At 41.6% G+C, this 25,659-nt stretch overlaps 2 protein-coding genes across 4 annotated transcripts in view; one reads left to right on the top strand and one right to left on the bottom strand.

Moving 5' to 3' along the window:
• Nucleotides 1-2,709, top strand: part of TMEM164 (transmembrane protein 164) — a 55,983-nt gene extending 53,274 nt beyond the window's left edge. For all 3 annotated transcript variants that reach the window (XM_061598568.1, XM_061598566.1, XM_061598567.1), the window contains 2 exons: nt 22-122; nt 459-2,709. In XM_061598568.1, the coding sequence (XP_061454552.1) occupies nt 22-122; nt 459-665 (308 nt within the window). In that variant the 3' untranslated portion in view covers nt 666-2,709. The remainder of the gene's footprint in view (nt 1-21; nt 123-458) is intronic.
• A 4,457-nt stretch (nt 2,710-7,166) lies between these two features.
• AMMECR1 (AMMECR nuclear protein 1) overlaps nt 7,167-25,659 on the bottom strand; it is a 179,688-nt gene continuing 161,195 nt past the window's right edge. Inside the window, exons 4-6 of the mRNA XM_061598340.1 lie at nt 20,026-20,116; nt 16,948-17,044; nt 7,167-10,965 (exon numbers count right to left, since the gene is read on the bottom strand). Coding sequence (XP_061454324.1) covers nt 10,851-10,965; nt 16,948-17,044; nt 20,026-20,116 — 303 coding nt within the window. The 3' untranslated portion in view covers nt 7,167-10,850. The remainder of the gene's footprint in view (nt 10,966-16,947; nt 17,045-20,025; nt 20,117-25,659) is intronic.

Raw genomic sequence — 25,659 nt, 5'->3', positions numbered from 1 at the left:
GCCTCTCCCTGTTTCTTATAGGTGTCTACACTCCTGAGCCATCTTGCAATTTCTGGTGGGCTTTACTATCCACTGGACTGATGTTTGTCTATCACTATAGTATTTTACAAATTCTGGGACTGGTGAGTGAACATTCATGTTTGTTATATTGCCTGCCAGTAGTTGAAAAAAGAAATGGAGCGGATCATGGTGTATGAGTGGCTAATGCATGCACAGGTTTCTAGTTAACAGTGACTTACTGCCTGGCTAATATGTGTGGCTTTGACCACAGGAGCTTCCAAATCGCAGATCTTTTTTGGAGCTCCTCTGGCCAGCTGCTGTTCCCCATCCCCTGTGCCCATTAACAGCCATGGGAGGCGTGACTGGCTTGCTGCTTCTTGGTTACTAAGGGAGTTGGGCAAATAGATTGGTTCCTGTGAATATTGGTAAAGCATCCTCCCCCCCCCTTCTCCTCACAGGTCACACAAGTGAATTTGAACAATATCCTCTGCCCTGCTATCTCGGATCCTTTCTATGGCCCTTGGTATAGAATTTGGGCATCTGGCCACCAGACGATCATGACTATGATTCATGGGAAACTCATAAGCGGTGTCTTCTATAGTGCTGTCCCTGTCTTTAAGTTCTGCGCAGAATTGCTTCGACTCCCAGCTAAGAAAGTATACTGAGGCTTCTCCTTGGAAGGAAGTGTTTTTATGAGAAGCGGAAAAGGACTGGTGGCCATGCTGGAGAAGAAAGGGAAGAGAAAAGGACCATGCATTAATAGTTCCTTCTGTTTCAAAATAAGATGTTCCCTCCAATTACCACCCAACTACTGATTTTTCACTGCCCATAGCTAATGGCAAAACTTGTGGCCTTATCCACCGAGAGGGTGACATTCACTTACAGCACAGTTCCTGCTTTTTTGACAGCACTTTGGACTGTTCAGACGTGAAGTGTTCCTGTGTCTCCCAAATCTTGGTGTTCAATCGCTCTTCTGTGGTTACTCCTTTTTAATAGCTATCCTGTAAAGGTGTGGTTCTTACATTTACCAATAGAATGCAGTTTATTTTGTCCTTGTGGGCATTGAACATCTTGTAGTTTACTCTTTCTGCTTATTCTGGGTGTTTTTGCTCTCCCCATAATCATTAATGTATCAGTATGTTTGGAGTCCCGTTATTACCAGCACAAATTAGCAGGGTTCTGTTCAAGCTGGTTGAAACACTGGGGAACAATCGCTCACTAAAAATAAACTCTAAGCTACAGTGGATTTTGGCTCCAGCATGCTCAGATTCCACCATATTTGCTGCCAGCCTGCAGATTACTCTTCTACATTAACCAATGAAGGTGGAAATGTAGGGGTCGAATTATGGGGGTGCCATGCCCTTGTTGCAAGCAGTGCCTGGACAGGAATAATTCTCACTGTCAGTTTCGGTTATATGGAATTACAATCTTGCTGCAAATTGAAGCATATATAAAATTAACGATGGCATTTATTTAAACACTTCTGATGGGATTATGTTCAGCTGCATTAACCGTTCCCATGAAGAACTAGCTGGTTTGACTGAGCAGAGGTGCAAAAAGGGAAGCGAGATTGCTGGTGAAGAATAACAACGATTTGTATTACCTTTCCAGTGTTAGTCCAGATTTGAAGAGAGAAATGAAACTTTGACTGTATTCTTCTGAAAAGCAACTCTGCCTAATGGGCACAGTTTCAGACAGTTCCTGCAGCGACAGTGTTTCAAACATTTTTTCTCCTGGCCCCCTCCTCCCAGATTCCTCCAGTTGCATCGCCTTAGTTGTGAAAAGCAGGATGTAACAACTGCCATATTTCCTCCAGGTGTATTTCTCCAACGGGCCACCAATACCTCAAGAAGAGAGAACTTGCCTTAGGGGTCAACATTATAGCTCGTTCACTCAAACAAGGGAAGGTGGGGGGGATTTGTAAGACCTGCAAAGGAATTGCAAAGGACACTATTTGAGGATTTTGCTCCACTTGACCAAAACTTGAAACTTTAACTGCAATTTGGCATAAATTGAAGAGCATCCTGGACTTCTGCCTTTGTACACCTTTTCGGGGGGACTCTTTGTAGTGTGAGGGATTTTGTATATGTTATTACTGTGAATACTCTTTACTGCAATGAATCTATCAGAAATGCACATTGATGAGTTCCTGTTCACAGCCCTGTGTTCCCTATGTCTATTTTCTGTTTTTGGCAGAGCACCAACGGAGAGAAGAGGGAGTCTTGGCTGATATTCAGTAATTCTGTCCAGGGTTGCTCTTTGCAGTTGCTCTGGTGAATCTTATGGTTTATTTAAACAGAGGTATACAGACAGTGAAACTCCTAGCATAGCTGTAATCCCTTATCATGTGTGAGTGGACAATAATTCAGTACTCAGCAGTATAAAAACGTACAAAAGCTTGAAATTTTTAAACAATAAATATGCTTCACCTTTTTTTAATTTTTTTAGAATTACCAGGGGTAGGTTTCTCTCTTTGATCTCAGTGAAGCTCCCTAGTCCACAGTGATGATCTTTCTGTACTTTTACCTAGCTCTGTCAGCCCCTCCCTGGAGCATGAACGATAACTGTTGCTTTCTAGGTTTTGAGTGAAAACTCTGGGTTGAGAGTGGTCTGCATCTTCCAATCCTGGGCCATGTTGCTCATCCACAAAGGGCCTAATCTTCTTGCCTTACCTTTTCTCAGCGCTTTTAGCAAACATGTTGGGGCTTTCTGACTACTTTAGTCAGTGCTTGGGATTCTCCCTGAAAGTGACTTGACACTCTTAAAAAAGTGCAATGCTTTGTTTCCCCACCCTCCCCTTTGCTAGTCAGCGCAGAACAAAAGTGCTTCGGCATAACCCTCTCCAGATAAACACCGTGGCTAGTCACAAAAGTTGGCTAACTTCATTCAGCAAAAATAGCTTCTCTGCTGAAGGCTCCTCCCAACACAACTTGCTTTCTGTAGTCTACACAACTCGGGTTTTCTTCTCTTAAAGCCAGAAAGACCATTCCTAATTTTTTTTGTTGGTGTTTTGTTTTTAATGGCAGGCCCATTCCCTTTAATGTTCAGTACTTCTAAAAGCCGATTGGTTCTAAGACAGGAGCCTGGGTTCAAGAGTGCTCTAGAAATTACTAGAAACTAGTTCAGAGTAATGCTGTTGTCTCTGAGCCAATGGAGAAGATACTATGGTAGGGATGAGGAACCTGCTGCCTTCCAGATGTTCCTGGCTTCCAGTTGCCCATTGGCTATGCTGCCTGGGATTGATGGGAATGGGAGTCCAATCACATCTGCAAGGCCCTAAGTTCTCCATCCCTGCTCTATGCCACTATCCTAGCTAAAGCCTAACCTTAAAAAATGCATACTTTCCAAGAAGGCCTTTCCTTTCCAGGAGGATAATTGAGACCTGGAGGAGAATTTCTAAGTGGATAGATACCTTTGTCCAGTGCTTGAATTACAGGGGAGTTGGCCCCTTATCTTCCATGCTTTTTTGTGTTGTCCTCTTGTTAATTGAAGGTAGGGGCATAAGTTGGCTAAACTTTGGAAGAGTCATGGGGTGGAGCTTGTAGATTTCATTACAAGGTCTCCTACCTCCCCCCCAAAACTAATTAAAGGACTGTCTTTGTTGCTTCTCTAGCTAGTTTTCAAGGCATAGCATTGCAAGGCAAAGTATAGCTTATGTAGAACAGAGGAAAGCACTTCAAGGAATGGTGCTTGAAGTAAGCAACAGTAGGTTGACAGGGTGCCATAGTCTGTTGCAGCCTAGGATGGCTGTTGTTCCTCAGAGGCTCTTGTACATCTTGGACTACCACATATCCACTTAAATTGTATGGCTGTATCAGTATAGACTCTGGTTGTATTGTTTTCTTGTGTTTGTAGCTCCTTGTATAATCTTTCAGGCTGTAGCACTCCCTAGGGCTGTTGGGTAGTGCTCTTTTCAGCGGTAGCTGCTGTTTCGGAAAGCCAGAGATAAGAAACTAGGGATGGCGGTGGTTGTGCACTTCAACATTTTAGAGCAGCCTTTCTCATCCTGGTGCCTTCCAGATGTTATGGCCTACAACTGAGTTGAAGTCCCAGATGTTTGGAACGCTCCTAGCTGGGGAAGGCTGTTTACAGAGTACCTCAGTGTAGCTGTTACTATCTTTCTGTGGCCTATATCAGGGTTTTGATATATTTCTGTATTTGATACTTCAGTGTTTTGTAAACCCTGTTATTCCTCTTTCAGAACCAGCTTTTTGAAATGTGCTATAGACTGGGCTTTGTATGCCAGTAGTCTGTATATGCCAAAACACCCTGGTTTCCTGTAAACTTATAGTTGTGTGGTAGGATGGGGGTGAAGTTTAACTTGTATCAGTTATGACACTTTTTATCCTTTTGTGCAGCAACTGTGATTAAGATGTTTTTAAGGGTTTTTTTAAAAAAAAGCAGGCACTGAAGAGGGCACGTCAGAGCCATGATCTTCAAAAGGTTTCTTTCATGTGTTGAAGATTGCTAATCTACCCCTGCTATTGGGGCCATAATCCAAAACAGGGAAATCCGATGTTTTTTTTGCTGTTGACAAATATGGGTTTTTAATGTATTTAATTGCAACTAATCTGAGCCTGTCATTTCTTTCTCAGTAGTGGCTCCAGCCAGTTTGGTAAAAACCAAGCTGTTGATTTATTTCCCCCCCTTCTGGATCAGATTCCTCTTCCATTTCTTTTCAGAGAGGCTTATTCCACCATCAAAGCTTTTTTTTGGCTGCCTCTACTGACCAGTAACCCACCAGTGGTGCATCCTCTTTCCTCTTCCAGACGCTGACAACAAAGCCTTCCTCTCTTCCACTACTCCCAGTTGTTTGTAGTAGGCTAAATTTTATAAACTGTATCTTTTTTAAATGTAGTAAAAACCTATTAGGTAACATTTCCAAATACACATATGTTGCGTACTTGGATTTATGGGGATTTGTTTGTATTTGTGTCTCAAGTGTCTATCTTGCCTCTAAATAAAATCCTGTTCTTGGGGCCATTAGTTATATTTATTTAAATGGAAATAAATATTCCTAAAGCTATCAGCATAACTTGTCATTTAATTTTTTTATACTTCAATGCTAAAGCTAAAGGTAGCTTCCATTTCTGGACATTTGTGGGCTGATGGCTGAAAAGTTTGGCCAGGATTCAAAAGGCTTGGACATATCAATTCCTGGATCAAATTACAAATCCATCCTTAAGCCTATTAAACAATAAAAAGTGCTGATGGCTATACACTTTTATTGCAACTCTTTTCCTAGCAAAAACCAGGGTAGAGATGGTGATTCAGTGTTGTGCCCACAAACAGCCTCTAAGCTTTTTAGAGCCCATCAGCTATGCCATGCCACTTCTAATCCCTTCATCTGCTTCACAATGGCATAGTGTCTGCCTGTTGAGTAATGCATTACCTTCAAATAACTGGAGTGCGAAATTGCCAGAGGGAGTAACTGTGTTGTCTGTTGGACCAAACAGAACAAAGAGTCTTGTGGCACCTTCAGCATTAATGTGTATATTATGGCAATAGGCTTTCATGGATTAATATTGTTAAGTGAATTGTGCTCCACAGGAAAAGTTATGCTGTAATAAATTTAGTCCTACAAGGCGCTCTGGATTGTGAAAATGAATTTGTAAACCGAAATTTGACTTGGGCTTTGAGAGTCAGCTTGTTTTAGTTACCAGATTACTGTTGCATCAATATTAATTTAAGACAAGGTCTAGATGTGCAATAGGCATGGAATACAGCTACTCCGGTCATGTAGGCCGTTTGAAGTACAGGGGAAGCGGCAGAGCTGACCCTTGCCACTTTGTCTTTTAAAAGCAGCTGGAGGAAATGTTCTTGGAATTCAGCTGAGCAGAGCTCAAATTCTGATCCTATGGATGCATGTTCAATAATTAGCTTTTATGCAAAATATGGGAGACCTTTTGTCACAACTGACACAAACATGGAGGGGTAAGAATGTGGAGTATCTGACCACAAACAACTGCAACTAGTACTGCTGGCCCAAAGGGGCTGTAGAATTATATTTCTCAGAACAGCCATTTTCTGTGTGCTTATATGATAAGCCTGTTCAGAAGCCATATGGATGCTGAAACACCTTTCATGCTATTGGAAAGGATGGCGGGGTGAACTGGTAAAAGCCCACTGAAATGATTCAGGAGGCTGAAGTTACATGCCACAGAGGTAACATACCAAGTACATTTTGTTGATTTTTAGAAACTGCTTTAAATTGTGCAAAAATGCCCTCTGTGACTTTTCTCCAGGAATGGTTACTCCAGCTTTCCCCTTCTGAGTTGCCCTTTTATACTTCCAGTTCATATCAATGCATGCTCAAAAGCTTAAAATGCATCTTCCAAGGTTAATTTGGACCCTCGCTAGCTCCTATTTTCTTGCAAAATGAAGGTAGTTTATTTATAGATAACTGCAGCTCATACTGGTTGAAACATACCAGGCCAAAGCACTTTTAAGGAAAAGCATAAGTACAAGCAGCTGTGATTTTTTTCTCCTTATTTTTATTGGGTAAATGATTTAAAAGGTAATAACAATAGTGTTAAAACTACTACAATATCTTTCCACAGCGATATCTCACAGACCCACAAATTACCTTCTATATATTTTTTTGCTTTTTCCTCATTTTCACCTTTAAGCCATACTTATAAAAATGCCCGTTTTATTCAACAGTTTCTTCACACTAATAGCAAATAAACATGGAAGGATCTAGTTTTAATGGAAGGAGGTTTGTGGTAATCTGTGATAATATTGTAATCAATAGTCAAGTTACTAAGGAAGGAAAAAAAGAAGGGCCTTCAGGCTACTCCAGGCAGCCTTTTTTTGTCTTGCCCATTTGTGTTACCTTTGTTGCATTTAAAGAACTCATTATGCTGGTGAACAATTAATTCTTGTAACATATAAAACACTAAAATAACTTATAAACTAGATCCAAGTCTTTTGAAAAGAATTAACTTTGATATACAAAACAGTCATAAGTTGTTACAAAAGTTTTTTTTAATCAGTGCATTTGTGTACCAGCGCCGTTACTGGATCCAGAGCAAAAGGAAGGTTTATTTTCTTTCTTCTGAAACGGTAATAAAAAAACAAGGAAAAACATATCTTTGTATATAAAGAATAATCATTGCTGGTCTTAATAAATGTAACCAGAAACCCTTAAAATCTGAGAGGCACACTTTGGGTTTCTATATTATTTTATTTAAACATAAAAGTCACCAGTTTATTTCAATGGAGGAGTTGCTTAGGCTCCTCAAAACTTAATTCAATTAACATCACTAGCAAAAATCAGTTAGAAACTGTACAAAAATAAAAAAGTTAACCCATTTAATCCTGCAGAGACTTTGGAAGGACTGGAAGGCAGGCTTTTTTTCTTTTTTGTAGGAGCAGCATTTAGGCTTGGCTGGAGGCGTCTTTGGTTCGGTCCAACACACAAGAGATGTAATCTACTCCAGACAACAGTTTTAATAACCCGCACAGTTGAAAACAAGTAAAGAAGTCGAGATACATACACAGTGGAGGTGTGTGGCCCAGTGCTGGCAGCTGACAATAGGGTGGCTGTGCTGCAAAGCACCTCCTGTCCTACAACAGCCTGCAGTGGTCCAAATGGAAAGATGGCATGATGCAACACACAGCACTACTGCACAGGCCTCTAGCTACTGGAATTGTGTGTGTGTGTGTGTGTGTGTGTGTGTGTGTGTGTGTGTGTGTGTGTGTGTGTGTGCGCGGCTCAGGAACACTCCCTCCTTTAGCTTAGCCAGAGAGACTTGTTCTACAACTGCCCCATACCGAACGGGTACAGGAAACAAACTTTTAAAGCTAGAACTAAAGAGCCTTTTGGAATGAAATAAGGCAAAAACCCCTGATCAATGCTTGCCCCAAAGCTCAGCGATCAATATGAGAGGAAGATGAGAATCTGTCTGGGATTTTAAGAATCAACAAAAAAGCACTCCAATTTTAATTTGCATATTTAGGAACAAACTGCCAAACATATTCCAAGCCTTGGTTTTCTTGATTTGTTTTCAGTGAACAGACCTATTATGTTCCTGTGAAGTACACTATGTTTTTGTACAAATAAGCCTACAATTACATAAGAAACATAGTCCTTTGTGTTGTTGGCACTTCCAGACTCGGCGATAGGTGCCAAGAAAAGAAGTCAGTGAGAAACTGATTCATCTATATGTAACAACGGAACATTTGCTGAAGCTTCTGTCTACACCATACCAAATAAGAGCTCTTTCTAAATGAACATACGCAAGACAGGTTCAGAAGGGGCTGGAGGTTTTTCATTTTTTTTTTAAAGCACACCTTTCCAGTTTGTATATCCCTTTGAACTAGTTTTAATTTCCCAAGCAACAGCTACTGAAAGATAGACAAAAACACATTGTGCATTATGCTGTGTACAAAAAAAGGAGACAAAATGATCCTTTTTTCCTCCTCCAAGCCACGGTGGGAAGTATTGCTGACTTCGTCCTTCAAACCCTGCAGGATATTTTATTTAAATCAGTATATCATTATTATACTGGTAAGAAATTCTGTATAACATGTGCATATATTGAGGATTTTTTCTAAAAAAATCTGATATGATTTTTGAGTCCGCATGACCAGTCACGTGACCTGCTCAAGGTTGATTAGCACCTTTAAATACACATATATTTATATATATATAATAGATCTTTTTAAAAAACCTCTTAATGAGCTCACCCAGAAGCATGAGCTATAATGAGACAATGGAGAACGATGGGATTGGGTGGCCATGGCTGATTTTTCAAATGTTTGCAGCAGATATTTTTTTTCAGCTTGTGCTCAAGTTTCCCTTTACAGGGCAACAATGAAAAGTTGCATTCAGAAAGCCACTGGATTATAGCTGTCACTTCAACATGAATCCGCTTTCCAACACCCAAATGTAAGGAAAAAAAACAACACCTCACCCATAACGTCAATAGAAGCTATGGCCAATTCTTTTCCCAACCTGAAATGTCTGCTAGACATCTGTTGGCTACTTGTGTTTTCAGGCCTCCTGCTCACTTAAAATTAAGGCATTAAAACAGAAAGTTAATTTTTGGACATCAAATGCTGTGGATGAAGGAGACTACCTCTGCTTACCTCTCTGTACCTATGAGAACTGAGAATATTGTACATCCAATTACCTCTTGGAAACAAAAAACATTTGAGGAGTCTTAACAAACTGCCATTTAACACAGTGTTTGGTTTTGCTCACACTCATCTATTAATTTATGTATGCATATATGAACTTCTAGTGAACAAAAGATGCTGAGATTTCTGCCAAAATGTATTTGGCTCATCCAAATTAAAGGAGGTCTGGTCTTCTAGTAAAGAGTGGGGTCTATCCCTTGGATATACACTTCATCATCGCTCACAAGAGTTCGACAAGTGCATAAAACAAGGTGAGCTCCCAAACTACCAAGTATGTCCAGCTACGTGAACACTTTTCTCTCTCTCCCATCCTCATGGCTGGGGTCTGACCAGGCCAATAACTCTTGCTGCTTCTTCCATGCAGGACAAAAAGCCAGCCAGTGTGACAGTACTGATCCCTGTGCTCAGCACCATTCAGACACATGAAATCCAAACACGCTTTTCATATCCACCACCACTATTTCTTAACATAGTAACTGTGCTGGGTTGATTTGTTATAAACTCTAGGCAACTGGAATTTGGTGGGAAGGGGGAAGAAAACTGAATTCTGCTCTCAAAATAATCTCATTCTTCACCAGCTCTCTTTGGAGAACTGAGTTCAGTATAGCATCTTTTCTCGTGTTTCTGTTTCCATGCTTTCCTATTAATTTGATAAAACTGCACCCTAGTCAAAGGCACTAATACCTAAACCCATTGACTTCATAATACAACAGCTGCAACGTCCCAACTGTTTTGGCTACCAGCTCCTATCAAGAAGCCTTAGAGCAGCATTGGTGCTTGGAGTTTAATCTTGCTGGTGCAATCAGTCACTCATGCACAAGCCCCCTTGCTGTAAATGGGAGCTGTACAAGGACAGAGCTGGCTGGATTGTGTCCACCTTTGGTAGCCTGATCTGGTCTGTGTGTACTACCCTTCAGCCCCATGGTTGAAAAGGTGGCACATCCCCTTCCTAGATCAGACACCTGAGGTGATAGTTTAATTCCAGTGATTTTAACGGACAGCATCTTGTCAAAGTCAATGGAATAAGGATCCCAGCCTGGCCCTGTAATGAAATTCTTCCTACGATTATTGTCTCTCGTGCAAAAAATCATAGCTTCTTTCTATTCATAATCAAGCAATTTATCCCCTCCTGGGATTATCAGAACAAGATCTGAGGCGCATATATTTACCTACATGAAAGAAAAACAGCTTTAACTGATGGGACACTGTGGACTACATGGCTAGTTCCACTCAGGCTTCCTTCACGGTTTAGTTTCTGACCTAAATCTGGTATGTTTTTATTTTATGAGCAGCTAGTCATGCTTTGTGTTACCTGGTCCAAACCCTTAAGCATTATATTCTTCCATCCACAGTCTCACAGAAAACCTTGATTGATGTAATTCAATGTTAATGAAGTAGAAATTTAAAATCATATTAAAAAAATCCCAAAAGTTCTATATGCTGCCAAAACAAAAACAACAACCCCACAGTAACTTAGTAAGATTTTTTTTAAAAAAAGAAGAAGAGTGAAGGGGCTCTTTGTAATAATGCAGCGTTTCCATCCGTTGCCATGATGAACTTAACCTGCCACAGAGAAGCGTCATCATGGCAACGGAAACTATCATCATAAAATGGTACAGTAATAGAGATAGCTAGACCAAGAGGGGGCGGGGTCTCCTGGGAAGAGGTCTGCAGAGAGGTCCAGGGACTGGTCATGCGGCTCAGTGTCAGGAATAATGGTTGTACTGTGGAAGGGGGTGCCCAATGCCATTCTGGAAGTGATGATGCTGACGGTGGGCAAGGTATTCCGTGTAACTCATGGTCATCTTCTCACTACGGTACCTAAAGGGGCAGGGAAGGGGGGGGGAGAGAGAGAGAGACGGGTTTAAAGAAAAGGGAAACATTCAGGATCTCCCAAAGCAGCACACTGGGAAGTTTCCTGTTAAGGAACAGACTTGTGCTTAAATCCAGAGACCTGCAAAAGATCCAGTGGATTCAAGGCTGGATGAATGTCCATCCAGTTCCGAGTGCCGCCCCCCTCCCCCGTTAAAAGTAATACAACACACAGACATTGCAGCCTGCTTGTAGTGGCTACATATGTGCACACATTCACACTTTGTTTGCCCATTACCCCTCAGCTGCCTAGGAGCACACCTCTTATGAGGAAGAACCCAAATAGGACAGCTTTGGAGGGTACAGGGCCGTTATGAATTAATTGGAAGAGCATGCCAGTACTGATTGCTACAATTGATAATTGGAACTGGACCTTTAGTGTGGCAGCACCTACCCCGTGGAATTCCCTCCCTTTGAATATTAGGCAGGTGCCATCTCTGCTATCCTTTCAGCGCCTTTTGAAGACTTTCCTCTTTCAACAAGCCTTTTAAGTAGAGACCTTATCCCAGTCTGCGTCTGTGTTAGAATTGCTCAATACGTTTTTTAAATAATGTTTTTAACCCTTTTTAAAAGTTTTTTAAATTGTTTTTAAAGCTGTTTTGTTTTCATGTATTTTAAGATTTGTTTTTATGATGTTTTAACGTGTTTTTAGCGCTTTGCTTGCCGCCCTGGGCTCCTGCTGGGAGGAAGGGCAGGATACAAAATTAATTAAATAAATAAATAAATAAAAAACTGGAGCATAAATTTATTTCGCTGGAGAGATATGGACTATACCATTTAATTACAAAATATATAAATTGGGACTGTCCTGTACAATAAGTTATTTAATGACACAGCAGATGAAACACAAAAAAAGGGAAATTCCGTCACCTGCTGTAATCCTCTGCCTTCTATGAACTGCAAGCTATAGCAAACTTGTTGAAGGCCTTTCCCGTCCATCGAGTGGCCTTTAAGTAGTCCCTAGTTTTTTTTTAAAAAAAAGTTTTATTACTGGTTTTTTTAAACTTGTTTCCTGTGTTATTTATCTGAAGCTGTTTTTAATACCTGCCAACTGTTTTGTTTTTTTTAGAAAAAAAAAAACATTTTCTTGTAACCTAGCTTCTAGCTTTGTCCTAAAAGGCAGAGGAGAAATACATTCAACAACAAGAGAAAGTGTAAATCATTTGCCCCTGTAACCCACTGACAGAGGAGAAAGCAATTCATTAGAACTCTCCTGTTTTCAGCTAAATGCAGATTTGGCACAGGAAAGAACGGAGCAGAGGCCAAGCTTCTAAGGCAAGCTGTGTCAGTTCACCAAATGGCTCTTGGACAGTTGTCTTTGTTTGCCCTTTCCTTGCCATGATGAGAAGTGCGGTGTTCACTGTAGTGCGTGGGTAAGGCAATTTCCAAATGGTACTCCTTCGCCCCTCTGAAACCTTCTGGAACCCAATGTCCTGCACTCCAGATGTTGCTGGACTTCCATCAGACCCAGCAAACATGGCTAATGGTCAGGGATGATGGGAGTTGGAATCCAGCAATGTCTAGAAGGCACCATCCTTGCCTTGAGATTTGGCATCTGGCTCAAGGCCTTGAATGTGCACCAGAGGCAGCGAAGGGCAGCAAAAATGGAACTGTTCATAGATGCTTCTCATTTCACCACAACAACTAGATTCTGCTGTGCTTCAGACACAACACCGGACTGTGATTTAGTGTTATGTGCATGGGCTCTCCCTCCCTATTCCTCCAGGCACATAGGAAGTTGCCTTATTCCAAATCAGAGAATTAATATGTTCTATACTGATCTGCAGCGGCTATTCAGGGTTTCAGACAGCGAATCAATCTTTCCCAGTCCTACCTGGAGATGCTGGGGATTGAACCTGGGACCTTTGGCATTCAAAGCAGATGCTCTACCACTGAGCTGTAGTCTTTCCCTGATTTTTGAAAAGGACACCAGGGAGGCCTTTATCCAGCACGGCCATGAGGGGAGTAGAAGCTTTCGCTTCTGCTTTAAACAAATTGAAGTTTCTTGATGTGTCCAAACTGGAGCAGACGCTGGTTAGTTAAACTATAGGAAGCTAGGATCACACCGTGCGTTACGATCCTGGCTCATTTCAACAGATTATAGTTAGAACTAACCAGAGTTCACCCCAGTTTAGATGCAATGAGAAGCTATCGTTACTTTAAAAGCAAAGATTTCAATCTCCTTGCAGCTGCACTTGGGCCCAAGCATGGGGGTTGCTGCTGGTTGTGCACACAATACACAGCCTTGGTTTAACATTGCATCCAAACTGGAACACAATTTATGCCACTGCAGGCCTCCATTTCAGAGAAGTCACTATCATCCCTTCTAGAGCTCTTAACTGATTAAAGAATGTTTAGTTGATTAACCTCCTGCCTTTTAACTAATTGATATTTCTTAAACTGCATATTACCAACAACATAGGTGCCTTTTTGAGATACTGAGGGAAGAGTGAGATACTTTGTCATTTAACAAATAAAAGCTGCCAATCTATGCTACAAGGAAAGGCTACTGTTTTTATGCCCTGTTATAGTATATACAGAGAGCCGGTGTGGTGTAGTGGTTAAGGTGCTGGACTACGACCTGAGAGACCAGGGTTCGAATCCCCACACCACCATGAAGCTCACTGGGTGACCTTGGGCCAGTCACTGCCTCTCAGCCTCAGAGGGAGGCAATGGTAAACCCCCTCTGAATACCGCTTACCATGAAAACCTATTCATAGGGTCGTCCATTAGTCGGAATCGACTTGAAGGCAGTCCATTTTCCATAGTATATATGTCCAAACTAGTTCCTTGTCCCCAAGATAAACACCATTAAGTTGCAGCCCATCTGACTAATCAATTAAATTAAATTTTCAGCTGGGGGAAGGGAATTTCAGATGAAGCCAATTTCAGTCTTGCAGATCTAATCTCTTTGAGAACAGACTCAAAAAACTCACTTGGAAATGAGACATTCATCTCCAACTAGTCTTCCTCCTGCTTGGTTAAGGAGCAAATGCCACCAAATTCTTGCTGTCAAAAGGCTTTTGGATTGGGTCAACTGAGCAGGTCCTTACCACACAATCACTGCCTGGCCAGGACCAGGGGTGATGTTTTTGTCAGAAGCACCTGTGTGATTGTTGGTGGATCTTTGAATATCATAGCAATGCTGTGGGATGAAGTCACGGACAGTGGCTCCCACATCATGCCTAGGAATGTCTAGGGTGCCTCATCAGTTTAGGCAAGATGCAAAGAAGTTGCAGAATGGAACACACGAGGAATCTGGCTGTGCTTTGCAGAGGAGGTCCAGTTCTCCTAGGGTTCTCTCCATTGAGACTGGCAGAACTGAAACATTCCCAATCTTATCGAGGTCCAAGCAATGTTGGCCTCAGAGCTGCTTCTGAAAGCTGGACTGTGCCACCAGTGGGCTACTTAGGCGCCAACCCTCTTTTCTCTGTGATCTCAAGAGCATATTAGCTTTTTTCTTTCTAAAGCAGAATCCTCCCAACTTGCAGAGCACTCTCTTAAAAGAAAAGATTTCAACCCCACTGCTTTCTCGATCTAGATGCACCGTCTTTTTCAAAAACTGATGCACAAGAAGCAGCGACCTTGACAAAATAAGATTTTTTAAAAAAAGTATTACTCTTATGGCTTATAAAGTGCAGCCATTGACATCAGAATAAAATTTCCCTGCAATTCCCTGCAACCCTCACAAAGGCTGCTTAGTTGCAGCAGTTCTAAGTAATGGGAATTCTTTCACTGCCAAAGTTTAAATATAAAATGACGGGCTTGTGTGCCATGTAGAAATATGGGCCTAAATTAACATCGCCGAAGCCCATGTTAAAGAAAATAGCTCCACAAATCAAGCAGATGGCAACAGACTGTGATGGCCATTGAGAATAGCCAAGGTGAAGAATCTCAGGATCAAGGAAATCCAACAAGCACATCCGGAGGCCACATTCAGCCCAGTAAGTTGTTTTTTGTTGCAATAGCAAGGACTGAAAAGGCTCACCAGCAGTGACAGATTAAAAGGACCATGGAGTCCAAGTCAATCACATGCACTAGGGCTTCCATGTCTGAGTGACAGGCCTCACACTTCCCCCAGAAAGCTACCCAAGTAATAAACTGTTACAAGAGCACAGCTATTGGTTGCCTATCTTAGGATACAGGTTGGGTAGGCAACTTCTGGCCCTTCAGATGTTGCTGAACTACCATACCCATCAGCCCCAGCCAACATGGCCAATGGTCTGGGATGATGGGAGTTGTAGTCCAGCAAAGGTTCCCCACCTCTGATGTAGGGTAAGAGCCAAGATGGTCCCGTACATGTAGCTGCACGGATTTGGGAGGTGGTGTTTTACATGTTCAGTTTTTCTGCCCCACCCTCGCCTCTGATCCAAGTGTTTCTATAGGCTTCTAGATTGCCTTGAGCCATTATTTAGGAAAAGTGTAACTCAGCATAGAGCAACACAACACAAAGAGGCAGTGTGATAGAATGGTTAGAGTGCTGGATCAGAACCAGGGAGACTCGGGCTCAATTCCCTGCTCAGCCTTGATGCTGACTGGGTGACCTTTGTCCAATCAACTCCTCTCAGCCCTACCCTACGTAACAGTGTTGTTGTGAGGATAAAGTGGGAAAGGAAGAACCAAGAGTTCTTTGGAGGAGGAGTGGGTTAAATATTTGGTATAATGAACAAGCAATTTTACTAAAGCTGTACATGCCGTTTGGTGCATCGGTCATCATTAGATACTGCCCATGATAAGGAACACACACAAACATACATCTTTCCAATATTTATAACAGTTCTGGAATTGATTTTAAAGGTAGTTTGATTTTTAACTATAGGAATAGTGCTGATTGGCGCACATTTAGCCATTTAAAAAGAAAATAAAGATGGCAGAATTGTTCTGCTGTTGAAAGTTTAGCTTAAGAGCTAAAATGACTTGAAATGAAAGCAGTTGCAATCTAGGTCAAGTCAGTTTTACCAACTTCCCACTGTGCATGGCACTGGAGAAGTAGCGGCTAGTTAAAAGGACCCCCACCCTCCCATTACATTTGCATAGAGCAGGAGCACAACACCAGCCATGGCCTTCGAACTCCCCCCAGCCCTAGCTGGAACGGCCAATGGCCTAAGACGATGCAATTTCGAATCCAACAATATCTGGCTGGCCACAGGTTCCCCATCCCTGGCATCGATTGGACTGAGCCAAATGCTATGACAGAGCTAGGCAGCAAGTCATGCTGTAGGAAATTTATAAAATGAAAGAGCTCAATAAAGTGGTCAACCTAAACTTGACTTCAAGGGCTCAAAACTGATCTCAGCCCTGTTCAATACAAGGTTTAACCCATCCTGGTGGGAAGACAGGGTAGGTATGTCAGAAGCCTAACACAGCACTCCTATGCGAGGGCCACAACAGGTTTATGTTAAATGCATGCATGCATTTAATGTGTCGTATTTTCAATCACGTAATTTTAATCATTTTGTACTGTTTTTATGGTGTCTTATTGTATATGCTACTGTACACCACCATGCTATATGGTATGAACTGGTGGCATATAAATACTTTTATAAAAAAGCAAATCTACATTTTTCCTTTAATAGCAGCAGTAAGGGGTGGGGGAGAATTTTTAGCAGGGCCACAGCACAGAGGGAAATGCCACAGTCTCGGCCTTGCAACTAAGACATTCGTGTATATGATGCAACATCTGTTTTGTCTTAGTCACCTTCCTTGGGCCCCTGAGTCTGTAAGCAGCTGCCTCAGCCTTTAAAATGAAGAACTGTGGCCCTCTCATACTGCCATCTGTTACTTTCTACTGGATGTGCATTATTAGACCAGAAATGCTGGTTGCCGTTATTGGCACAGGTGCTGCAGAAATGAGTTTGCTTATGGCCAATACTAAAACCGGCAAACACTCATGAAATGCAGATCACAGGCGTATAGCGAACAGCCTCCTACCTGGTCAGTTTTATTGTTTTCCTGAAATCATTTGTAATTGGAGCCTTGTAGCCTCCTTTCCTCAATAAGGAATCTATGGTCTGAATATGGTCCCATCCTGTTGAGATTCATCAAGAGAAAAAAAAAGTATGAGAAAACAGACATCAAAAACCGTATTGCAAAGCATAACTACTGAGGGTCATTACCTAGACTTTGGATGCTAATCACATGGGCATGCAGATACTCTCACTTAGAAATATGCCCCTGCCAGAAGAAATGAGACTTATGAAGAGTTGCCCAGTGGGTAATTATAAGGCACACACAGCTCTGCTTTCTAGAGTTTGTTTTTAAAAGAAGAAATCAGCTGCCATGTAGGCATAAAGAGCTACATAAAAACACTTGGAACTGAGGTTTCTAATAGCAGTATTGCATGTCTGTTGGTTGAAACATGGCCCCAGAAAAGGTAAAAAAACCCACAGCCTTCAAACCACAGCGCCAAAATAGCGAAATGTCACCATCAATGCCACACAGTGAGAGCCAGTGTAGTGTAAAAGCTAGAGCAGGGATGTTGGACTCCAACTCCCACCAGCTCAAGCCAGCATGGCCAATGGCCAGGGATAATGGGGATTGGAGTCCAGCCACACTTAGAGGGCAAAGGACTTCCACCCACAAGCTACAGAGTGTTGGACTACAACAAGACCGACCCAGGTTCACTTTCTCAATCACTTCTGAAGTTCCTGGGTGATTTTGGGTCTGTCACTACCCTTCTGAGACAGAGTTGTTGAGGAGAATAAAGGCAGTGAGGGGGCTGTGTGTGTCTCCAGAGCTCCCTGGAGGAAGAACAGGATAAAAATGTAGTAAATAAAAAGCAAAAGCTCCCGTTTCCTATTTCATGTTTATATTGCAAATGACCACTTGATAATAACTATGGCTTAGAAGCACCCTACTTCAAAGGTCCTTAAAATGAAACATAGTTCACATCACCATAAAATGATGAAGAGCAAATATGTGACTTACATTTTATCAAAGAAGCTGTGTCATAGCAATGCACAAAAAATAAATGTTATTTGCAAAGAGCAATCGGCACAACTGTTTGCTCAACCCTTGTCTGTGCCCACAGTGCTTGTGAATAGGTGGTTGCACAGTAGCGGCACTTGATGGATTCAGACAGAGAACAGTTTTTTTCACACCGGTTGAATATGCCTTGTAAATCTAGTGAGCCTCTCAAGAGACCTTTGCAGTGTCTCAAAAGATGCAGATGTATAAAGACAAAGGATGAACAATGATCCCACCTGTCACTGGGTCTACTCTGGGTGGTATTCAATGTCATTCCTACTCAAGAGTAGACCCAATGAAGTTAATAGACATGACTAACTTAGGTTCATTAATTTCAGTGGGTCTTCTCTGTGTAGGATTTGGTTGAATACAACCCTCTGAGTGTGACTAACAGAGGATACAGCCCAATGAGATGCTGCCAATGACAGTCCTCCTTGGTGTACTTTGAAAAACTCAAAACCCCTGTAGAGAGATACACAAAACGTGTAGCTAATGCAATAAAAGCAGTACTACCACAATGAAAACAACAGCAGCTAGAAGAGAGAATCTTGGGGGGGGGTATAGATTAGCAGCTTCATTTCATGGCAATGACAAAGTTCACAGAGCTTTCCCACGTGAGGAGCCAATGGGCCTGTGCCTTTGTTATACCATGGAGCACGACAGGGCTGCTAACAGACAGGCTGCCTTATATTGTGGAATTAGATGGGAGCCCTGATTACTGTATGGTTTTCATGAAGATAGGAAGAGGATCAGAGTCATACACAAGGGTGGTCCTTACTGGCATTTATAGTCCAAAACTCAACTGATTTTCACTCTTAACCATTAATGCAAACTTTACTGGGTTTTTACCACAGAGATGCCAAGGGATAAAGTGACACTGCTCTGCGCTAGCAGACAATCATGGTAGCTTTCAATTTAATACTGGAAGCTGAGGCTGCATGCCACTTTAGTCTGTTCACATCTTGATAGTGGCTTTTATGCCATTTTTACTAATGGTCTTACGGGGATTCCACACATCCCACGGCAGCAAACCCAAGTTAGTGTGTGATCTGTTGTACACCTGACAGGGCATATCCAATCAATTCTGGCTCTCTGACCTACATGATACACATCTTTTCCAGTAACTTTCATTCACACATTGCATTTTTAGAAACCCATTTTTCTAATAAAAAAAACATAATGGGTTGTATTACCCATTATGTCCTACTCAGAAAAGACCCACTTAATTTAATGAACCTAAGTTAATCATGTCTATTATTTAAATTTTTTTTTTAAGTGTTTTTAAATTTGTATATTTGTGTATTTGTTCTTAATGTTTTTAATTGTTGTAAACTGCCCAGAGAGCTTCGGCTATGGGGTGGTATACAAATGTAATAAATAATAAATAATATTAATTTCAGTAGTTCTACTCTGAGTAGGACTAGGACTGAATGTGCGAAGCGACAATGGAGGCAAAAATCTCAAACGGCTTTATCTCCTCCAAATAGTACCAAATCAAAGTACATACAGATGAAATATCAACTGTGGCAGCAGGACATAAGGAACATTACAGCAGTGATGAATAATCATCATCCCATCACTCACTGAAAAGAGTTTTCCACATTGCTGAGGTTAGCCGTGTGCAGCAAAAAGGCAGTTTTTTGTTACCATGACTATGTGGGCTTTATTCCACATTTGGCATGTTAGTGATCTTGATGCTCAGTTAGCTTATTATAGCATACTGCTAGATTGCTGCAATTTATGGAAGCATTCCCAAACAAGGGGATTAGGATTGCGTCCAGGTAAGTCATAGAGCCACTGAAATCAATGGACTTGGCTAACTGAAGTCCATTAATTTCAATAGGTCTACTCTGAGTATGACTTAGTTGGATACAACCCTTATTTTCTATTGATACATAAGTGGCATTTAAAGAAGAGTCGTCCCTTACAATTAAAGTATCGCTCCATCATCTGACATCAGCGCAAGGTCAAATATTGCATTTTAAGTTGCTAGGTATGTTTAAATTCTTCACCAGATCATATGAGATAAAGTGCAACAATGACCTTGCTCCTTTGCAACCTCCGGTAAGTAGGTGGCGGTGCGTTTTGATCCTTTTTCATTGATGAATTCTATTCTAATGCCATGTACACCCACCTGAAAGAAATGGGCAGTTTTATTAGTACATTTAAAAATGAAAACATAGAGATTGTTAGAAATATAAAACTCAAAAAGTCAATTCTGATTATTATTATTTTTAAAAGGTCCTCCCAATTTTTGACCTGATTTACTCTTCTAGGTTTTTTAAAAGTCACATTAATTTAGCCTCTCCTGAATGCGAAGCCAAGGGGAAGGAAACCTATCCTTCACTTAGGATGCAAGGAATCTGTCAGCATCTTCCACTGAATCCAAGAAAAGGCCAGAAGCAGTTCATTCCAAATGGGTGGTATTCCATGTCAGTCCTACTCACAGTAAACCCACTGAAGTTAATAGACATGACGAACTTTGGTTCATTAATTTCCATGGCTACACTCTGAGTAGGACTTAGCTGAATACAATCGAATGTCTCTTTTGTGAACACATCTGTTGTCCAAAAGTGATGGAGCATTCTTATAATACCAAACATAGGATACATCAGCTGTCAGTGTCCAGGTGAAGCAGCTATTTTATGTGATACGTAAGACTTACCAAAGACACAAGGACTAACACAGCTAACTCCATTTCAACCAACAGGCAAACGGCTTGATATGGACTGGAAAGCCTAATGATGAAAGGCTCTGTGAGGTACCCTCTGAGCCCTTCCATGCTATTACTCTCTCACTTATTCCAAGTGGCTTGAAAGATATCCAAATTGCTCATGCAAACCAGAACCCCCAAACAGAGAGCTATACAACTGGTGCAAGATAACATTTCTGTGAGGTTAGGCAGGAGACATGCAGTAATTATGAATCATCTGGAGATCTGGATTCCACAGTGCACGAAAGGCTTTGAAACATTAGCCATTTTCAGTTTATCTAGGAAGAACTGAGCTTTTCAATGCAATACCCACTTTTCCTTGGAAAACATACTTGATGGCAACACTGAGAAATTAAACATGGTTGTTCCTAGTTAGCAGGAAATAATGTGATGACTCTTCTCTGCTAAAAACTAACCTGAAAACATTTATTGTTTCATAAAGCTAGCACACATACAAAGTCTCATTTGGAATATATTTTTTGTTAATATCCAACTTTTTTAAAAAAAAAAATGCTGTTTTGGAGCAGTTAAGTGTGAAACTTGATCCAGTAGTCTCAGACAAGTAATAACTGAATCCTAGTATACAAGCTATATAGTCTTTAGGAAAAAGTAACAATTATAATGTTAAATTGGGCTTACTAATAGATTGACGGGGGGGGGGAGGCCAGATTACACAACCCCCTCCCACAAGTTTTCTCTACGGCTGCTTAGATTCGTGCAATGGAATAGTAAGGCTCAAAAAAGGCCCACCCAGTCAGCAGAGCCAGGTATAGTTCAACATGCAATACAAAGTCAAGATTATCCCCAGCTTCACATCATCATCATGGGAATAGGAAGGAGCATTCTTGTTGGTAACCCTTGAAAAGTCTAACTCATAGCGCATTAACATTCACTGAACTTCCCAATACAAATTCATTTAGAATAAACAAATGATTTAAGGTCAGTTCATACATGCAAGTCAGCCATTTTCTTCTCTGTGCAAACCCTGCCTTTGGTCCCTAGGGGTGAGATAGCATGGAGAAACCCTTGTCATGAAATTGGTTGTAAACAGATACTAGGAGCATAGCAGAGAGATCATAGGCTCTCATGGTTGTGGAACTTGCTGAGGGCGACGTCTGTGTATAGGTGTATCTACATGAAGTTCCTCCACGCAATGCTGTACTCAGAGATATTGTATTAAGGAGGGAAATGGATGATGTGCTTTAACGAACTGGCCTTGGTCTGGTCACTGTCTGCCATGACAAACAATGAATAAAAGAGGCCTGTAATAAAAAGATACACTACAGGAATATCCCGCTATACGGACCTTCACTTAAAGTACACTCACTTTTACAGACATACTCCATACTCCACCATGCCCGTTTTAGTAAACTTGCTTCACATTTACGGACACTTAACGGTGCGTGGGGGTGGAAATAGACGCGATCGCGCCACCGCAAATCAGCTAGGAGGCGTGATCGCAATCAGCTGGGAGGCGCGGCAGCTCAGCAGCAGAGGCTTTAGCGCGGGGCTTTGAGGCTCTGCATGAAGAAGAGGTAAAAAAAGTATAAAAAGGTAGCGCTTCACTTTAAGGACATTTTCAGTTTACGTACTCGCTCTGGTCCCATTGAGTATGTTAATGCGAGGTATTCCTGTATTGCAGCTGTACAATGTAAATACCATCAAGAGGCTTGTTCATACATTTGTGCTGAGTTGGTCCATCTCTGAAGTGTTTTCAACTGACTTCCATTCCCTAGGATAGCCTAGGTTAATTTGCACAAACGTTTGGGATGGAGATTTGCACTCAGCTCTGAAATGAAGCACAGCATTTCTGATATAGCTGCTGGAAATGTGGCATGGAGAGGTGGCAGACAGGCCAGCCAACCAATCAGGGTTAATCGTGTGGGGGGGAGAGCAGGTGAAGAATGCAAGCTAATTTCTAAAACCAGAGCTTGGAAAAGTTACTTTTTTGAACTACAACTCCCATCAGCCCAATCCAATGGCCATGCTGGCTGGGGCTGATGGGAATTGTAGTTCAAAAAGGTAACTTTTCCAAGCTCTGTCTAAAACTGATGAATGATTCAATTGAAAAGAAGTTTCTGACCAAGTTTATGAAGATACAGCTAATTAGGATTCTACACAGGAGGAGCTAGTCTTCAATGGGACTTTCACAGTTTCCCATTTATATCTTCACAGCCCCTAGAAAAACAAATAATCAGACCAACTACCTGAGGATACAATTGTGCTAACGATATGATACTGTGCTTGGACACCTAAGACATCCACTCAACTTGCCTGGAAAGGGAGAAGCTGACATTTGGGTTGTTGAAGAGTGGAGGGGAAAAAACCACTTGGAACAGATGAAAGGTGCCCGTCTTCAGACACTTGCTGTTTGACAAACCTACCACCATGTTTTTTTAGGATGCTACAAAATGACTAGTGTTCTGCTTTTGTTTGTGTCCTAAGATATGCCTCAGGATATTTGATATTTTCTGTAAGGTGATGCAAAAATGCCAGCGCTTTGTGAACATGATTCCAAATCATGATTATTATGATCATCAGCTTGGTCTATATTGTAATAGTGCATTAGACTATGAGTGTCCTGGTACAGACACAATGCTAAACCAGTTTAATGTTAAGTGCATGCGTCTGCTGTTTGTTGCTTTGTCCAAACCACAAACTGGGGTTAGTTTTAATTACGGACTATGTGAACAAGCCAGGACAAAACCATGGTTTGGTCTTGGCTAGTTCAGACAAACCCTAGTTTAAACAAACTACAGATTGGGTGAAACTACTAACTGTGATTAGTTTAAAATAGAAACAGATACTTCTGATCTCCAGGTACTGGAACTGGAGAGTGCATGAGCTGAAGGCTCATTCATGTAGTGCAGGGATGAGCAACGTGTGGCCCTTCAGATGTTGTTGGACTATACTCCCATCACCCCTGACCATTGGCCATGCTGGATGGGGTTGATGGGAGCCAAAGTCCAACACCATCTAGAGGGCTGTAGGTTCCCTATCCCAGGTGTAGCACTCGCTTACAGTTTAATGTTATACCCAAACATTACCTGCAAATTGTTTCAGCTTTCTAAGTCTTGTGGGATGAGGGTATTTGAAGGGCTACCTATTCCTGAATGAGCCTGCCTATTTAATAAGATAAACTTGGAAGGCTGGGCTCTGGTTGCCAATTCAGTAGTATGTCAGTGGGGTGAGGGATTTGGCTGAGGGCCAAGGGGAGATAAGGGAAGGGGACATTGGGCTTAAACCCAATGAATGATACCTACAATTCCTGGAAAGGGTGGGGCACTGGATGTCCCTTTGCAGGGAGGTGAGGAGGGTGGATACCAGAGATAGGTACTTTTGATAGTGGAGCCTCAGCTATGAAATCCTCCACATTTCACCTAGTGCCTGATTTGACCTTCCATTTGGCTTTCTGTGGAAATGTGAGGGTCACATGTTGGTGTTAATGCATGGAACAACCACATGTTCATGCATTTTCCTGTGATGCCTTCACCATCACTTTCTATCAGATATTTATTTATTTATTTATTTATTTATTTAATTAATTAATTAAATAAATTTATATACCGCCCTAAGCCCGAAGGCTCTCTGGGCGGTGTACAAAAAGATAAAAAACAAGCAATATATAAATACAATAAATACAATAAATCAAGAAAACAAAACAAACAAACAATGTGGGCAATGTAGAAATATTTTACTAAGCACTGCTTGGCATGCAGACCAGATTCTGTGGAAATGACCAGGAGAAACTGTTACATTTCAATCACAATTTTTGCCTATCATATTCTTGGAAAATGCAGAAGAATTCACGCTCTGTGCTCCCCCCATAGGACAGGAAGCAATGGGTTTAAGCCACAAGAAGGTAGATTTAGGTTAAATGTGAAAATAGCCTTTTTGAAATATTACAGCATTTCAACATTGGGAGGCAGTGGAGTCTTTTGTCTTGGAGGCTTCCAAAAAAAAAGACAGAGGATATTAGTAGGCACAGAATAGGACTGGGAACTGATTGAGTAAGTCGACAACTGGGTCCAGACACATCAGCATCCACTTTCCTGGCAGCCTATGGAGACTAAGAATGGCTTCCAAGCGCCAAGGCAGGAAAGCTTCCGTAAAATGGCAATGGTACAGGGAGGGGCAAAATCCCATCTTCTATCTTTCTATATAGGACTATATAGAAGGCAGCTCGCAATATCAAAAATGCAAAAGCCAATAAAATGGCATATTAAATAATGCAAAGAGTGTAAAATAATTGAATAAAATAAAGATCTGAAAGTAGTGATAGGCTAAAGGCAGATTGAGAGGGCCTGTCCTGAGGATGTCCCAGAGAGGATCAAAGCTGTTTTCAAAGCCTGCCTAAAGGCAGGCAGTGAAGGGTCCTGCTGTAGCTCTCTTGGGAGACCACTCTGCATATGGGTGCCAAAACAGAAAAAGCCCCTCTGTCTTGTACACACACCTGACAGCTGAAGTAGAATTAAATTCATGAGCAACTCCATATAGGAGAAGACGATCCTAAGATACCATGGTCCCAAAACATTTACTGAGCCTGGAAAGAACTAGCAACCCATCATGCTTGTAAAGGATTGGCCTCACTTGATCGGATTTCGAGTGGTCCCAGACAGAACCTTGGTAGATATATTTTGGACCTGTTGCAGTTTCTGGGCTGTCTTCGAGGGCAAACCCATGTAAAGTGAATTACAGTAATCCATCCTAAAAAAGCCATTACAGCATGAGGAACAGAGCCTAGGTCCAACTTTTCCAGGAAGAGCACAGCTGGCATACCAGACGGTATTGGTAAGAGGCACACCTAGCCACGGTGATCCAAGGCAGGGCAATAGCTATTCAAACTGGATGGGTGAAGCAATGGTTTTGTCCCGTCCAGAGCCGAAAGAATGAGGCTGGAGTGTGTGTGCAAGTAAATCTCATTTTATTAGAGTAATGGATACATCAAAGGCATTGCGCTTCAT

The sequence above is a fragment of the Rhineura floridana genome, chromosome 16, assembly GCF_030035675.1.
Source record: "Rhineura floridana isolate rRhiFlo1 chromosome 16, rRhiFlo1.hap2, whole genome shotgun sequence".
Lineage (NCBI taxonomy): Eukaryota > Metazoa > Chordata > Lepidosauria > Squamata > Rhineuridae > Rhineura > Rhineura floridana.
Note: the sequence above shows the minus strand (reverse complement) of the source record. Positions and strands in the feature narration are given on the sequence as shown.